The following is a 17,971-nucleotide window of genomic DNA, read 5'->3' as shown; positions in this document are numbered from 1 at the left end:
GCACCAGCAATAAAGAGGTCAGTTGAAACAGCCTCTACATACTTAATATTGCTGGTTACTGGAATCCCAGTGTTTTGAAGATCTTTCTTTACAATGGAAGAAGATAGAAGTGGGTGAGCTGTTCCACATGTGATGAGAAGCAGTCATCATATAGAGCCTCAGTACTCTGGTTAAAGTGTGGACTCAAAACTGTATGGCATCCCCCCCCCCCCCAAGTTGTGTGGAGTATCTGGGAAGATGCAAAATTCCGCAGGATGGATTGGGTAGTATCCTGAGAAGAGAAGAGCCTTCCTATCCTTGTTAGCTTATTTCTCTCTGTTATAGAATCCTCATTGAGTTCCCATGGTATTTGTGGGAGTGGGATATCCTCCAGTTGCCCATCATCACAGCCTGATGCAAGAAAAGCTCTTGCTTGGTTCTAATCTAATGATTTTTCTCTGTGTACATTTTAGAGGGGTCCCGTTTCTAATATTAGTGTTGGGTTAGTGTCCCGGCGTCTATATCTGCATGCAATGCTTCTTGCACTTTCTGCTGTGGGACAGATTGATTGGGTTGGGTAGAAGGTAGAATAAATCTAGGTCTGATATGACTTCGGTGATATAAGGCTGCCACAAAGCCTTAACAAGAGAGAACTTCAGAGCTTTTTCTTATAAAACACTTATTTAGAATTATAAGTAAGAACTGTCAGGGGACCCACAAAGAATTGGTGGGGCACATCTTGTTTTCCCTATCTGTTTTTCTTCCCAGGCTATTTTCTCTTTTCCTCCCATCAACAGTCCAACAGGTTTCTCCTTTCCCTGCTTCCCTCTCTCTCTCCTAATCCACCAACAACCTTTCCTTTACCTACCCACTCAGACTTCAGTTGTCTTTCCCCTTCATAGCCCTTTTCTGCTATAGCCCCTTCATAGCCCTTTTCACCTAATTCCCTTTTTCAGTCATCGTCCCACCCATCCCCCATTCTGACTGACAGAAACCTAGGCCTGTAAACCTTGGCAGTATTGTGGTCTAGAATACTGAATCTCGAATGAAGACCTGCAAGATCTCAATGGGCATTTATCTCCTAAAGCTACAGCTGCTGCTTCTATTATTTCGGGGGGGTTTAACCCTAGTTTTTTAATATATCAGATTTCTTTCTATAAAGCTGGGGTTTTCCTCCAGTAGGTAGAAAGAAATCCCCTCTGTCCGTGGTCAGTTGTGTAGACTTTTTTATCCACATTCAATGACCCAGTTCAGAATTAGGTACAATGATATTGTGTAGACTTCTAATGTTAATAGTGGAAGTCACCATTGGGTACATTCGCAACATGACAAGCTGACAGGGTCTCCGAGACAAAGATACTCAAGTAAAAACACTTTGTGGTTGGAATAGCAATGTTGTATGCAACAGTATTGCTCCAGTGTACACCTTAATAGTGACAAATACATAATGCATCTTCTGGATGAGGACCTCTGGTGAATTGAATTGGTGAATTAAATATGGCACTTCTAGCTATTCTTCAAACATCTAACATAGGAAAAGACTTCTTGCAGAAAATGCATTTGTAGGGCACTGTGAATGTGGGGCTGCTTCATATGATAATTAAACTGGTTTAATAAATCATGAAATAAAGTTGGTTGCTTACAGTGGGCTTCTGCACTCTGTTCTAATGTGAAGCCTTGCAAAGGGATTGTCAAGATTATTCTTCTATGTAAATGTCTTAATGGTTTCTCTTTGTTGCTGAAGGGAATCATTCTTTGTCACATTCATGAAGATTTTTGTTATCTGTGCAGTGAATTCTGTGGTGATATCGATAGCCTGGAACTTGGAGATATGGTTGAATACAGTTTATCAAAAGGCAAAGGAAACAAAGTCAGTGCAGAGAAAGTGAACAAGACACATACAGGTAAGGTTAAACTTTCTTTTTATTTATTTATTTATATTTATACCCCACTCTCCCCGCAAGTGGGCTCAAGGCGGCTTACAAACCTGTGGAATAGGCTGTTGGGAGGCTGGGCAATTCTGACTTGCCTAGGGCCACCTACTGAGGTCACAGGTGGTGGTATAACTCAATGAGGCAACTTTTTAAATCACTGTTTAGAATCTACAAGTGTGCACTTATTTTAATTCCATGTTGAAGGGCATGCTTCTCTCTCATTAAATATCTGAAGTATTGTTGTTCTTGACATTCATTCCAGAAATATCAAACTAATACTCATTGCTTAATAAAAAAACTATCATGCATTTTCCCCAACCCCATACAGAATTGAAAGGGGGCATGAGAGAAAGGAAAGGCCCCTGCATTAGGGCCTAAGTCCCTTTAAATTTTAAAGGGCCACTCTTCTGTAGGGGTAAACCTGGCCCCCTGACTTGGAGGCTAGATCTTCCCTAGAAAATGAAGGCCATTTAAATTTTAAAGGGACCCCAGGCATCAACAAACAACTGTAAGACTCCTCCCCCACTGTTCCTGTTATCCTGACAGAATTCTCCAATCTGATGTTATTGTGTATGATGGTGCTAGACTTGGAAGTTCTGTTGTGAAGACAGCAGCAGTTTTGGTTATCGCTGACACAACCTAATACCTCAAATACCAGGCATGTTAATGGGTCAGCAATATCTGACTTCACACCTGTTATATCACTAAATCATGGCATCTTATGGTCAGAGGATTCAGTTTAGGATTCTGTTAAAATATTGACAGGTGCACTGAATAGATTTTACAAGACATTGCAACAATTCAGTTCGGAAATTTTACCCATTATTCAGGAATAAGGCCTCTGACAAACTTCAGTAGAATGTCCTTGGACAGTCTGAGCACTCTTAAATTGAAGCAGCTGTTTAATGGAATATACAGCTTTCTGGCTGCATTCATACTGGCTATTCATACTGGCTATTTACTTATTTTTGTGCCTTTTTGGAATTGAGTGCCGTGAGATTACATTCAAGGTACAAAACAAGGAAAACGTGGTTACTGTTGGGACAACTTCAGTATCGAAGCTGGAGATAAAATATGAGTTGGGCCCTTACCTGGATAGCCCAGGCAAGCCTAATCTTGGAAGCTAAGCAGGGCTGACCCTGGCAAGTACTTGGAAGGGAGACCTCCAAGGAATATCAGGGCTGGGACCTAGAGACAGACAATAGTAAGCCACCCCTCTGAAATGTCTAAGCCCCACTAGGGGTCACCAGAAGTCAACCATGACTTCCAGCATACACCCATATACACACACACAAAATACAAGCAAAAATGAGTTGTATGCTATGAAATATGAGTGGAAGGTGTTTGTAGATATGGTCTGCCCTCCTTCCACAGCATCTTTTGATGCATAAACTGATGTTTCATGGACCCATGTTTACAAAAAAGCCATGCATTGTTATAGACTGCAGTGAGGAAGGGTAGATGAACAAAATCATCCCTTCTACTTCCTTTGATAGGACAATGATGGGGCAAATTAGGGAGGGAGTAATTTCACCTGGATTTGCCTCCTCACCCAGTCCTGCATACATTTGTTTTTTGTCTACATAATTTTCCCAACTCCTAGCATTAGGTTTTCATGGGTCAAAAGAAAGGGAATGTAGGAAAAGGTCTGCTTTCAGCTCCTGTGCTTTGTGAGATCTCAATCTTTTGAAAGTTCCTAGTTACCTATAGACCAGCATACTGTTTATTGCTGATATATAGACCTAAGAAAGAAGGAATAAATATGACCCAGGTTGCAAGTAGCTCTTTCATCAAAACATATGTTTTACTTGAACTCTTCTTAACTCTTAAATTCTCAATATTTGGTGATATCTAAATGAGTGCAAAAAAGCTAAAAATATGTTTATCTAGGCATAAAGTGATAGTCACTCTGTAAAAGAGATTTTTTTAAAAAAACATTAGTGTTACCTTTAGCTTGTAGTATAGTTTTTGGAGAATAGACTCTTCACCATGTCAGTGGACTTTCACATTGTTTAGAGCAATATTCTGTAGTATTAGTCAGGTAGACTTCTGGCTGGTAGGACCTATGTGTAGCAGGGCAGCAGAACTATGTCTGCTCATCAGGCTTGCATGTCCTACCTCAGGCAACCTATAAGCTTGATATGTTTGTATAGGCTCTATATATGTGAAATCCAATATGCAGCAGCCTGATCCTCACAATCCTTCCCTGGAATTATCATGGAATGATAATCTTTGAATCCTGTACAAATTTTGCATCCAGCACAGTGGTTGCCTGGCAAAATATAAATGTTATGTGGGCAGATAGCCAGTTCCTTTACAGCACATAGGTCTGTTTTCTATTAATAGGGAGAAATTTCACATTTGTAGGCATTAATTTCCTTTTAACTTGAGTGACTCTGGGATAAATGTATACAGATTCTAGGATCAGATAGCTCTCCATAATTTAGCAAGACATTTCATTCCAGGGAATCTGAGGTAGCTTTGCAATTGGGAATCAGTTGGAATGCATGGGTTTCCAGAGTGAATAATTAATTTATCAAAACTTTAACCACAAGTTCTTAACATGTTGAAGGAATTATGTTATTACTTCACAGTAAATGGGACACTTTTAGCAACATTTGAATGGATGTTAGAAATATGTGGTCGGGGGGTAGATCCATTTGCTTGATCTGTCTGCTTCTGTGGGATTCAACCTGTTAGAGTAATTATGACTTCTATACACAAATTTCCTTATGAAAGTTTGCAATGTGTGTTAACTGATTTCATAGTGAATGGCATCACGGATGAAGCTGATCCGACTGTTTACACGGGTAAAGTAACTCGCCCTCTCAGGAGTGTAGATCCCACTCAGACTGAATACCAGGGAATGATTGAAGTCATGGAAGATGGTGAGTGATGTTTAGTTGTTTCCTAACTAAACTTTTTTGCTGAAATAAGCCTTGCATTTATATCCTGCTTTACTGCCAGAAAGTACAAAATGTGTACAAAAGCTGTTAATTCTGAACTCTTAAATGACAACACATCTTTCCCTTCTCTAGGGGAAATGAAAGGTGAGGTCTATCCTTTTGGAATTGTTGGTATGGCAAACAAAAGTGATTGTCTGCAAAAAGGAGAGACTGTAAAGTTCCAGCTTTGTGTCCTTGGTCAGAATGGACAAACAATGGCTTGTAACATCACACCTTTCCGCAGAGCCACAGTGGAATGTGTGAAAGATCAGGTCAGTAGTTGACTTCTTAAGATATGTCATATTTACTGCGTTAATGCTCTGCTGGTGTAATTCAAACTTTATATCTGAAAGAACTCAAAGTTAAAGAGAATACAGCATTTTCAAAAGGCAAGGTTCAGAGTTGTGCAGGAAAGCATTTTTTTCAATGTGAGATTATTTATTTATTTATTATTTATTTATTATTGAGATTTATATCCCGCCCCATCCAGTAATTCAGCTCGGGGCGGCTTACAAAGGTTAAAATATCAATACAACAGCAGCATAATAAACAATATATCTGATATAGAATTTGGTGCTAAAATTATTTACATAAAATCCACGATGGACGACGTCCCACACTGGCGGCCAAGTTCTTCGTAGCAGGAGCTCCAGGAAGAGTGTTTTCCAGATCTATTGGGCGGCAACTACCCCAACATGGGGTAGGTAGTTAGGATATCATTGATGGAACAGTGACGGCGGCGGCTCCCCCTCAAAGGCCTGGTGGAAGAGCTCCGTCTTACAGGCCCTGCGGAACTGCACTAGGTCCCGCAGGGCCCGAGTCTCTTCCGGGAGCTCGTTCCACCAGGTGGGAGCCGCCACCGAAAACGCCCTAGTTCTGGTCTGGGTCAATTTCACTTCCCGGGGGCCTGGAACCTCCAGGCGATGGAAGTTCCCCGATCTCAGTGCTCTTGGGGGAACTCTAGGGCAGCGTTCCTGAATGCAGAATAAAAAAGTAAAGAGAGCAAATATTGATGGAGGCTTCCCTTTAGGATTTTTACTGCCACCAGTCTCTTTTAATGACCAGATAATCTGCATGTCGGAGTATATGTATGACTGTAGAATGAAGGCTTTCCATTTAATTCTGGAAAGCATTATTAGAGAATCCTATAGTCCATTCACCAAGTCCACTGTCTTAGAACTACATGCATGCTCATTCAGATTCCCAGATGAGAAGAGAGCAGGTATTGTGTGCAAAGTTTCTCAGATGTTGGCAAGATAACATTGTGGGTGCAGGTATAATGGAGCCAGTTCTGATGTGTTACAAGCCTAAGATATGTAAGGAGCAAGCATAATGAATTATGCAAAGCGATTTTACTTTGTCCAGCACCCCTAATTTGTATTTTCTGATGAACGCCATGAAAGGTCATGGAGAGATGCAAAATAATTGTGAGCAGGTAACTTACCTAGACTGCAAGTAATTCTGTCCTTGCCAGTGTTGTTGCAGTTAATGTCACTGTACTCTAATCTTTGTAAAGTCTCTAACACAGTGCCTCTTGGGAAAGGAAAATCTTCATATTGTTTGCTTTGTAATTATGGGAAAAATCTTGAGAGTTCCCTGCCTTTCTTTTTCCTTCCACTCATCTCTTTTGATCTTTCTCTTTGTATAGTGTTAGATATGTCCTTGTGGTTACGGACCTCACTGTTTCTGCCTTAAGGCTGCCTTCAGTGTAGATATGAAGCTGATATAGTCACACATTTTCTGTCTAGCTTAGCACTGTCAACTCTGGCTGACAACAGCTTTTCTCCCAACATCTGGTACCTGATAATGTGTAACTGGAAGTGCTACAAATTGAATATAATATTACGTAGCATTGGTACTACTTGTAACTACTGAGGAATTACACAATTTTAAAGTTGACATTGAAGAAATTGTTAAAGATTTTCTGTTCCTTGGCTCAGTCATCAACCAAAAGGCTGCAACCAAAAAATCAGGAGACTGAGACTTGAAAAGGGCAGCAATGAAGGAACTAGAGATCCTTAAGTTTAAGGATGTGTTACTGAAAGATCAAGACAATTCATACTAGGGTATTCCCCATTACCGTGTATGGATGTAAAAGTTGAATAATGAAGAAAGTTGCAAGAAATATTTATTTGAAATGTGGCATTAGAAGCAATAAAAGCATTTCCATTGTTCTTCCAGTTTGGTTTCATAAACTATGAAGTAGGTGACAGCAAAAAGCTCTTTTTTCATGTGAAAGAAGTTCAGGATGGTGTGGAACTGCAGGCTGGTGATGAAGTTGAGTTTTCAGTCATCCTCAATCAACGCACAGGAAAATGCAGTGCCTGTAATGTGTGGCGTGTTAGGTGAGAAATTGTTATTACTTTCATTGTTTTTTCCCCATGGGGGGAATGAAAAGTAGACAAATCTATTGCAGAAACAACTTGCAGTCTGACTCTGTGCAGCCTAAACTGGAATTGGACACAAGGTCTCAGAACCCATGATCGGGAAAGTCTCAACAGTCTTGAAAATCTGTCACAACTAGTTTGGCTAAGCTATTCTTTGACTATTTTCACAGAGCTTTTTTTTTTTGTATGCTGTTCTTTGGTTGTGGCCCTCATTGATAAGGGTAGTGTGTAGGGTGTTGGTAGTAGGGGTATGCACTTCAAAAATTGTTTTTATTCTGTGTTGGGAAGGGCATGATTGCTTTCACTAAATATGGGGAGTAATGATAATGAACTGGAAAGTTGTGGGTAGAGAGAAATGTTAATAGCAGAGGTTTTTTTAAAGAGCTTGCAGGCAGCAGGAGCAGAGAGGGGGAGAAGTAGTACATCCCAGCTGGTCTGTGGCACATGGGTCCTTTAAACTTTCCTTTCATCCATTCAAACAGTGGTGCTTCAAAGTTTAAAGGCCCTCCTACCCAATTCCAAATGTTTTGATATCTATTGGGAGTGAAATATCAGAACTGGGAGATTTTGAGAGTACTTTTCACAACATTAAATAGTGTTGATCCAGAAGTACTGGGCATCTCACCATTTGGCAATACCTATTTGCATACTCTTGATTGGTATACAGATGACTTCTAATGCAGGGAATTTTCTGTCATGAGAGAAGGGTTGATCCAGATCTGATTTATGTCCTAGTATGCTTACTCAAAAACAAACTCCACCTACTTCATGCACATTTAAGATTATTTGCATGTGTTGAAGCTTTAGTCACTGTGAGATTAATGTTGAATGTATGTTTATTCAGGAGTAGTAAAATGGTCATGCTACATGAAATGACTTGATTTCTATGTAAATTTGGATGTCTGTATATAGCAGCTACATCTATCCTTCCAAATTCTGTGTGTTTTCAGTGAAAATGTTCCTGGGGAAGACTTGTAATTAGTGTGTTGTGCTGTGTTCATGTAGGCAGAGGGCTTTGCAAACATGGCTATGCAAAGACAAGATATTTCATGTGCCCAAGAGTGGCATAAGATGAGGATGGCAGTCTTGGCCATCCCTGACACTTTTGTCTTTGGTTATACTGTTGCTTGTTCTATTTCAGTTAAGTATTGCATATTTAGGACATAAGAGCACTTTAATTCTTCAAATTACTAATATAGATCACCTTTAGTACTGTAGTACCTGTTTGTGTGCCATACCTGAAACTGACACTGGTGCATACTGCTGTGGTACAAAGGTAGCACAGCAGTTGTTTCTGTGCTGTTCTCCAGATGTTGCGGTAAAAGATGAAGAGTAGGTCCAGTGTCTTGAATTGCTGAAGACAATAGTCTCCTTAAGGAAGTAGCTTGGATGTTGTTCGTAAATTAGTTCTGCAGTCAGACTAGCATCAGTCTTGGCAAATAGTGGCTCAGATTCAAAGATTGTTTTTGCAAGTGGGAATGCTTCCAGGTGGAAAAACTTCCTGCACCTAAGTTACAGGATTTTGTATATTCCGTTAAAGAGCTAGTGGTATTCAGTGTAGTAAGGCACAGGGAGATGGGTACATTCACATTTAGCAAGTAGAAATATTTCCACAGGTGTGAAGGATCCTTCAATCCAATCCATAATCTGATAATCAACAGTGCATTTTAGACGCTTTAAATTGCACCATTTGTATGGATTGTGTCATACCCAATAACAGGATTCCTGTTCCATCCCGTTTTCTGCAGACTTTGCTCCCAAATCTTTTAAACATTTTTGCAATTTCCCCTTTATATTTTTTGTGGCTAAATTTTAAGTGCCCGAAGCACACTTACTCTGAAGAAGTTCCATTGATCCTAATAGAGCATATTTCAGTGTGCAGATTATCAAGTACACCATACTAGTTCAGTCATTTTCAGCACAAAATATGTTGCATTATATTATTTAGCTGTACTGTTCTCTCTTTTTTTAAAAGTGGGGGAAGCTTTTCACCACATTATACAGTACATATATATCATCTTGCATCCTTTTATTTCCCACTACTACCATTTTCTGCATAAGAAATGGAGACGTGTTTGCTCTTGGTTTTTTCAATACATATCTTTTCTTTCATTATTGGCTAAAATGTTTATGAATTACTTAATCTCAATACTGGTTTGGGTATTCTAAACTGTTGTAATCTGAGTAAGCGCATTGATTCAGAGGTTAACATGATGCTGCTTCATGCACACTTTAACTTCTTCTGTCCAACACTAGTACAAGCTTTCTCTAATTCCCTAGACTTAAGTCTGTAGTCCTTAGGTTTAGGTAGCATATTGCTGTCATATCCCAAATGGCTATTTTTTACTGCTCGCTTTTTAAACTGGGCCTCCTTCCCCAATATTCTTAAAAGGGCCTGGTTGCAGGCCCACCCATTTAACTCTTTCTAAAAAAGTTATTTCCTAACCCAGAGATTCTTGTATAACAATTTCAAGTAATGTAATACACAAGTATCACAGAAAAATTGCTTGCATTTTGTTCAGTGTACCACAGTTTTCCTTGCTGGCTAGTTTACGCCTCATTGTGCAGTGCCTACTGCTAACCTCTGTGTGTTCCTTGGAATACTTGGAACTCCATATGCACATCCTGTTGTGTGTTATGGGAAGATGCGGAACTCTTTTCAGATTTCAAAGTCAGCACCTCTTTTATACCGGGGGATTACCCCTACCCACAGATCGATTCTCCTGCACCATTTTTACATAACAAATTGTCTGAATACTCTTTCTTAATGAAGATTATTTACTATATTTTGAAAAGAAATTGAGAATTGTTAAGTATTTTTTGCTCTTTGGAATTATAATTTAAACTTTGCTTTCAGCACTTTAATTTCAGTTGCAGTCACTTGTTACATTTCTTCTTGTGAAACTAGCACAGTTACTGACAGAAATGCATTAAAATTGAAATCTGATGTATGTATTAGGAAGCGTCACTAAACTCAGGGATGGGGAATGAACAGTGCTTTGAAATCAACCATTTAGATATTAAGAGTTATAAGACCACTTTCTCATCTGCATAGCAACCTTGTAATCTGCACAGAATCCATTCTGTGCTTGTTTGACTTGTTAGTACTCTTATAGGATTTAAATATATCCTTTGCTGTAGCAACTTAAAACTCAAATTTACTCGTGTGGGTTGTGTTGGATGGTGTTAAAATGCCACCATGAATTCTTTCATAGGAAGTTGTGTTTAAATGTTGAGTTATATGTGTTTACTGGTTCTCCCAATAATCTGATTAGTTTTATTTAACAGTGAAGGCGCCAAGGCTGTAGCAGCTCCACGTCCTGATAGACTTGTTAATCGTTTAAAGAGCATTAATTTGGATGATGCCAGTGCTCCTCGTCTAACTGTTCTTCGTCAGCCAAGGGGACCGGATAATTCAAAGGTATGTTACGAGAGCTGAGCCCAGTTTGTGACATGTCATTTGAGTGACATTTTTATAAAACGTCGCAAGTTTAGCTTATGTGGCACACTTAATCAGAAGCGTGCTGCTTGCTGAGAAATCTAGTTGGATGTTAGCCAGCTGACCCCCAGAAACAGGATCTGAGAGAAAGATCCCAAAATACTGTAGAAATTTGTATTTCTTCAGAGGCACTTGCCTTCTTGAAGATGAGGGTAGTTTCTTAGAGTGTCTCTGTAAACTAGATGTAAATGCATAGATTCTAAAAGATGAAATAGGCCAAATGATAAACTGAAAGCAATGTGAAAGGCTTGGTTGTTTGCACAGCACCATTATCTGCTGTACAGGATTTTTACAAGCTTTGCTATGAGTCAGGGAGTTGGAATTTAAAATGTATACCATATTTATTCAAGAGACAATCCTGAATGCAAGATGACCCCCTTTAAAAAGGTTATACATAAAAGCGGATGACACTGAATTTAAAATGACCACCTTGTAAGAAACATTAGCACTATGAAAGCTTTTAATTACATAGTTATCCCTGTTAATATCCCCTGACCTGGATAGCACAGACTAGCTTGATCTCCTCAGATCTCGAAAGCTAAGCAGAGTCAGCCCTGGCTAGTATTCTGATTGGAAACCTCCAAGGATTACCAGGGTTGTGACACGTAAGCAAGCAATGGCAAACCACCTCTGAACATCTCTTGCCTTGAAAACCCTCTGGGGTTGCCATAAGTCAGCTGTGACTTGGCTGGCACTAGGGGGGTGCGCTTGCTATAAACTGAGCTGAAAAAATACCCCCAAAATACCTTATCAGTATTTTTTCAGCCGAATATCAGTTGGGGTATTTATCCGGCTATCTGATATGGCCAAGCCGAGTTTGGGATTTTTCAAATTTGGGGGTTTTTTTAGGAGAGGCACCAACTGCTATGCTGCGAATTTGATGCCTCTACCTCAAAAAACAGCCCCCCCCCGCCCCGCCCCCCCGTATACCCCCAGCTCGATTCTTCATTATAGCCTATGGGGGACCATTGACTATAATGGAGCCAAAAATGTTCGGCAATCCTGAATTTTTCCTTAATCCAAATACCATACCGGTATTGGGATTTGGAAATATGGGAAATACTGATATTTTTGGGGTTCAGTATGCCCAAACCTGAAAAATACCAATTTTTTTTTGTACACCCCTGGCTGGCATGCACACATACTCTCTATAATATAGACTACAGAAGAAAATAATTCACTCTTGCACATCTTTGTATTGTAACTGTTCACGAGGAGGCAAGAGAGTAGCTTTTTAAACCCCCCCCCTCCTTTTGAACTGCTAGATAAAGGCTCAGATAAATGATCACCTGCCAGTACAATTGTAAATAGCACTAAATGCCCCTTCTAAATCCATTGAAATCAATGAGCTTAGAGTGTAACTTGCTTTAGGAATGCACGTGTGCCCCCCCCCTTCACAATGCTTCCTGTAGGTGAGGAATTCACACTTCTCCAACAGAAGGTGTTATATCTCCAATCCAGCAGACCATTTAAAAGTAACTACTAGCTATATACTTCCCTGTTCTCACAAACTCATAACAACCATAGCTAATGTGAGTTTTTTTAAGTTTCTCTCTCCTGGGGGGGAAAAAAGCTGAACTTCTAAGCAACTCCGGTCTGAAGCATAGGGGAAGAAGCAAAAGCTCATATGGAGTACTATTCTGAGCCAGAAACATGGGTCAGGCCCCAGTCACACGGCAAAGTTGCCGCAGGAGAGGCACGGATGGTGGGCGGATTATCTGGGCGCGATCACACCCCAACATCTGGGAAGTGGAGCGCACCCGTGGCTTACTGCCGACAATGCGAGTTAAAAAACTAGTACCTCCAAGGTACTAGTAAACGTTTGCCACGGGCTGCCTCCAGACACCCGTGGTGTGATCGTGCTGACGCGCGGCATTCCCCTCCGGTCCCTCGTTTACCCGCCAGCGCCGAGGGAAGGATCGGTAGTGTGCCACCAGCGCGTCTGATCGCGTAATTGCGGATCAAACTGCGCCGGGGCAATTAGCCATGCCTCCCCCCCGCGATATCCGGCCCGTGTGACCGGGGCCTCAGTAGAGGAACAAATCCATCCCCATTGTTCCTACTGCTTCTTACTGTTTGCCAGACAAGGAGCTGTGGTTTCTAAAACTTTCCAGCATCATGTTCATTGCCACTCTTCTAGTGCATGAGTTGGCACACTTTGTCCAGAGCTCTCTCTACATGCAGAGTGAATCACCTGTCACATCAGTGGATCTGTATGCTTTAGTGGAAGACACCCCCCCCCCTTTTTTAGGAATCAAAAAGGTTAAAATATCATTTAATACAATAATAGCAAAGTCAAAAGAAAAAAAGGTGAGACAAAAATAGGAGGAGATGAATGTAAACAAACCAGGTTATGGACAGAAATAGGGATTAAGAAGTTAAGTCAGATATGGGTTTTAAAAGATATAGTATGGGTTCAAAGCAGGGAGCTTCACACATAAGGGTCAGTTAAAGGGATTAGGCAGAATTGTGTCGGGGGGGGGAACTTGAGGCAGCTGACAGAGCAAAGAGTAAAGTCATAGGCATCGATATGAGAATCAAGGACAAAAATATAAGTCAGGATTAAGCCATTTCAGGAAAGCGGGCAAGTTCCTTGCCTGATGGGGCTTGTGGTTGGCAGTTCGTTTCCACCTTGAAACAATTAGTGCTGTAGGAATAGATAAGCCACAAGCCTTCCTGAGGTGCAGGCCTTATGCCAGGGATAGAAATAAACATTACTTTTTTTGACTGATGGTAATAGTGAATGTGGCTTTTTGCAATCTGCATAGTGGGTCCTGCTGGATTGGAGAGATGATGAGCAAGAGATGATAGTCAGTTGCCTGTCTCAAGACCAGTAGGGAGCTCAAGGTGGAAGACACGGAGATGAGACTTCAGATTTGGCAGTAAAATATGTGGTTTTTATTGAGGGCAGTTTCAATGAAATGAGAGGTGGAGGATGCACTGTTGGACCACATGGAGTTGGATGATACGATCAGTATGATGGGAGTAAATAGTGTGCTTTAGGAGGTTTGAAGGGAAAATTTGCCAGACATTTGCTAAAAATGGTAAAGGGATTTTATAAAATAGGGGGAGGGTATACTTGGAACAGAATTGGGGTTGCATGTGGCAGCATTCAGCAATACAGTGGAGTGCATGAGTTCAAAACAATCAAATTGGCAAAAGCTTTTGGGTTTCTCATAAAATGTATTCAGTAGCAAGAGAATATTGTAGTTGTGCATCCATATCTCAACTTTCATGTCTCATTTGTGATTGTTGGTTCCAATTTACACTTACAAAAATTGTTTCCAATTTACAGGGATTTGTTGCAGAGAGAAAGATTCGTCAAGCTGGTGTTATCGACTAACTGGTCACAAAGCAAATAACTTCATATGAGCAAGTGGTGGGGTCTGGTGAAGGGTATTGAATATCCCTGTATTCATCCCTTCCAAATAGGAAGGGGCTATTACACCAGTTTTAACACCTTCCTCATGTTATGTTTAAAAATAAATTTATGAAACAGTTTTAAAATATGCACAGTTGCATCCTGGAGAACCTAAGGTGGCGCCTTATAGTATCACATTTTAGAAGCTTTTTGAATGGTGCATTTAACGCAACTGGTAACTGCAACTCTACTTTGCCTCTTTAAGTAAACATTATAGAAAGTTCTACTCTGGTAGACCTTATGAAATTCTGCACTGAAAAGAAATATTATGTTTTTTCCTTAATTTACTTCTGCCAAGGTCTTATGCCTTAGGTCTCAGTTGCTTTACCCTCTCCAAGATAGGGGAGGATAATTTCCTGTTCATTCTTCTCCAGTTTTGAGGACCATATGAGGATGAATATAGTAACTCTTTATATAAAATCCTGTATGAGCACTCAAACAAGTTCCTTAAGTTGATGGCCAAATGTTAAAATGTTTTTTATGTCTCACTTAAACTTGAGTCCATATAGCAAGCAAAGTTCTTCTAGATCTCACTGAAAGTATCTTCCAGAGTAGACATAGTTTTTGTTATCTGCAATTAGCATGTGTAGTGCAGAATTTCATAAGGATGAGGTGTGCCATCAGTGTGGTAACTTAATATTTAAAACAATGCACAAATTTGCTGCTGCTTAGAACACTGCAGCTTCTGAACCCAGTTTATTTTACTGATTAAAAAATTTAAAAAGTTGTGCCTGAAGTGAATACTTTTTTTTTGCAGCCAGCACCCAGTGTACTGTAAAAGAATACTTAGGCTTTCCATAGCTGTATTGAGACTTTCATCAAGGTGAAATAGTTGATGTCTGTGTGCTTTTTTTTTTTTCTCCCTCCAGGCCCTTTCTCTTCCCCCCTCCCCTCCCCTCCCCCCAGCCACACTTTATCAAGCAAGCAAACTGAATGATTGGTCTAAGTATTACTTTAACCCAAAAGATCAGGAGTTATTTTCTTTGAATAGAGGACAGTACTGTGTTTTTCCCCCCATGTTACCTCTATTCTCAATTTAGGGTTTTTCTTCTCTGGGAGATGCATTATCTTTGTAAAACAAACATTGCTTTCTCCAATTTTTCTGTTAATGGCAAAGAATGGAAATAGAATAAAGTTTTACTGATTTTGAAAAATTGCTTTGATCTTGTAACTCTTTATTAAGAAACTCATAATCTTTATGGGGCTAGCCAATATCAGTATTCTCAGAAACCAACCTGTTCCCCAGACACTGATCTAAGGGCCAGAATTCACCATGCTGCCAAGATAATCACCCTCAAAATAAATGTATCTTCCCTCCTCAGCCCAAGAAGTAGGATAGCACTGGTGCTCCCTGGAAAGAACGAGGTAATATTTAAAGAGATGCAATTAGACTTATTCATTTTTCTGAAAAATGAAACCGAATGCTTTTATACCAAACTTTCATGTAACATTTGGTTGGGTCGTTGGGAACTGGTAAGATGGCAAGGGTCTGATCAGATTCATGAGCTGCTAATTTGACTATCCTTAAAGACTTGGACTATCCTTAAAGACTTGGACTACAATCACAACTGTGCAGTTTGGAAGACTTAGTGCACTTGTTTTTATTAAGGCTTGCCACTGATGCCCACTGAGCCCCGTGAAATTTTGTTCTCCAGAAACCATCAAAGTTGCATAGGGAGTATAATCAGCAGAAACCATCAGAAAACAAGTGCCCTTAAGTCTTTGGAATGGCATAGTTGGCTACAGGCCACTGTGTGCACCCAGACAATTTTTTGAAGGCTTTTTTGAAATTGCCTGCATATCTGAACAAGCAAAGCATTTTCCAGCCATGCAGGTAGCATTAGAAACTTTCAAAACTGCTTGTTGGATGTGGAGTTGTCCCCTGTGCATATGTATATAGCTTTCCAAATGGTAGCTTTGTTAGCCTACTTGGAAAGACTTAAACAATACAGAGGGGCAGCTCTTGTAACAGAGCAGGAGCCTTATCCCTCACATATAGAAAACACGAAATAATAGTAAGTTCATAACTTTTGTCTTGGTCCTCCTTATGGCTATGCGTGCTGTGACTTTATATGAGTTGTTAAAAACAATCGCCAGTGATTCTCTTGTATGTGTTATCTTGCTTTAATATATCCTCTGTCTTATTTGGAATCTAAGGGTACAGCACTTTATATAATGTAGCCAGGTCCTGAAATAATTAACGTAAGTTGTATAACAAGAACTACAAAAGAACTAAAGCAGAGGCGGCCAAACTGCAGCTTTCACACAGTCTAATGTTAATAAAAAAGCAAATTTGCATATTTTTCAATAAAAACCTCTGTAATATTTGTTCATGTTCTGCAGCTCTCAAATGTCTGACGTTTATTCTGTGTAGCTGTTATGTTAAGCAAGTTTGGCCACCCCTGAACTAAAGTTGAGCTGGGGACAACAGGCTGGCTGGTCACACCAGCACGGGCTCGAACTAACACAGTTCGGATGTTAAGTACACGCATTCAGGAACGGTAATACTTTTATTGCAGAGCTATAGATGCAGTAACATAGGCACTGTTAAGAATGGCGGCGGCCCCTTAGGCATAATAGGATATTCGTATGCACCCCCCACAATACTGGCCAATTAGGCACCCTCCCACGTGCGGGATAAGGCTTAGAGACCGTTAGGTAGCTGAAGCTGAGAATGAACACTCTCCCACGGTGCCTAGGGCAATCCCAGACACTACAACACCCTCCTGCACATCTGTATAGATAAGCGTTTCGGCGCACAGCAGAGACAACACAGAAAGGAATGCAGTAACAACCTGAAAGGAAAGCAATAGCAATTAACCAGACACAGACCAACCTTCATGGCAGCATAGCTGAAAGCACTGCACTGACCGCCTATAGCATACTGGATTCGGTTCAAGGTGCTGGTTCTTACCTTTAAAGCCCTATATGGTCAGGGACCTATTTAGCTAAGGAACCGCCTTTCCCCACATGTTCCCCAGAGAGCACTAAGATCAGGGTCCCAAAGCCGTTTGGCTCTCCCGGGCCCTAAAGAAGCCAGACTAGCTGTGACAAAGGCCAGGGCCTTTTCTTTGGCGGCCTGCATGGTTAACAACATGAGTCAAGGAAGCTATGTGGAAGGCCTGCCCCAATGAATTGAACTGAAGGGACCACAGACTTTGCCCAAAGAAATGTAAGTCATTAATTAGGCATGCAAAAAGAGATTTTGAGGAGTAGGTTGCTAAAAGCATCAAGACAGTCAATAAACATTACTTTAAATAAATCCAGAGCAGGAAACCAGCCAGAGAAGCCTTTGGATGACCGAGGAATAAAGGGATTACTAAGGGAGATAGCAGGGAACCTCAATGAATTTTTGCTTGTGTTCACTGTGGAAAGTGGAGCATGTCCATGCTGCAGCCACTATTTTCAGGAAGGGAGTATGAAGAACCAGGTCAAATTGAGGTAACGAGAGATGACTTCCTAGACCTATTGGGGAACTTAAAAACCATTAAGTCTCCAGATCCTGATGGTATACACCTGAAAGTTCTCAGGGAACTCAGATGTGAGACAGTTGACCTACTAATCTGTACATATAACCTATCACTAAATTCAGTCCCTGTACCAGAAGACTGGAAAGCAGCGAATGTTACATCAATTTTTAGAAAGGGGCCCATGGAAAGAACCCTTCTATACTCTGAAAAAATATAAGGTGGGGAGAAGGCTGTTGCGAGTGATTTTTCTATGCAAGTCTGATGTAAGATAATGGGTTCTGAACAAATCAAGAAATAATTTAATTCTCATGAAGTTTTGGGAAAGGATTTGTACGA

The 17,971-nt window shown here is 40.5% G+C and overlaps 1 protein-coding gene across 8 annotated transcripts in view; it reads left to right on the top strand.

Moving 5' to 3' along the window:
• CSDE1 (cold shock domain containing E1, RNA binding) overlaps positions 1-15,502 on the top strand; it is a 35,261-nt gene extending 19,759 nt beyond the window's left edge. For all 8 annotated transcript variants that reach the window (XM_015409606.1, XM_015409605.1, XM_015409603.1 and 5 more), the window contains 6 exons: positions 1,771-1,883; positions 4,682-4,801; positions 4,952-5,130; positions 7,040-7,203; positions 10,534-10,666; positions 14,040-15,502. In XM_015409606.1, coding sequence (XP_015265092.1) covers positions 1,771-1,883; positions 4,682-4,801; positions 4,952-5,130; positions 7,040-7,203; positions 10,534-10,666; positions 14,040-14,087 — 757 coding nt within the window. In that variant the 3' untranslated portion in view covers positions 14,088-15,502. The remainder of the gene's footprint in view (positions 1-1,770; positions 1,884-4,681; positions 4,802-4,951; positions 5,131-7,039; positions 7,204-10,533; positions 10,667-14,039) is intronic.
• The last annotated feature ends 2,469 nt before the right edge of the window (positions 15,503-17,971 follow it).

This window comes from Gekko japonicus, unplaced genomic scaffold, assembly GCF_001447785.1.
Source record: "Gekko japonicus isolate JY-2015 unplaced genomic scaffold, Gekko_japonicus_V1.1 scaffold2324, whole genome shotgun sequence".
Taxonomy (NCBI): Eukaryota; Metazoa; Chordata; class Lepidosauria; order Squamata; family Gekkonidae; genus Gekko; species Gekko japonicus.
The sequence above is the reverse complement of the archived record's forward strand: the minus strand, read 5'-3'. Positions and strand labels throughout refer to the sequence as shown.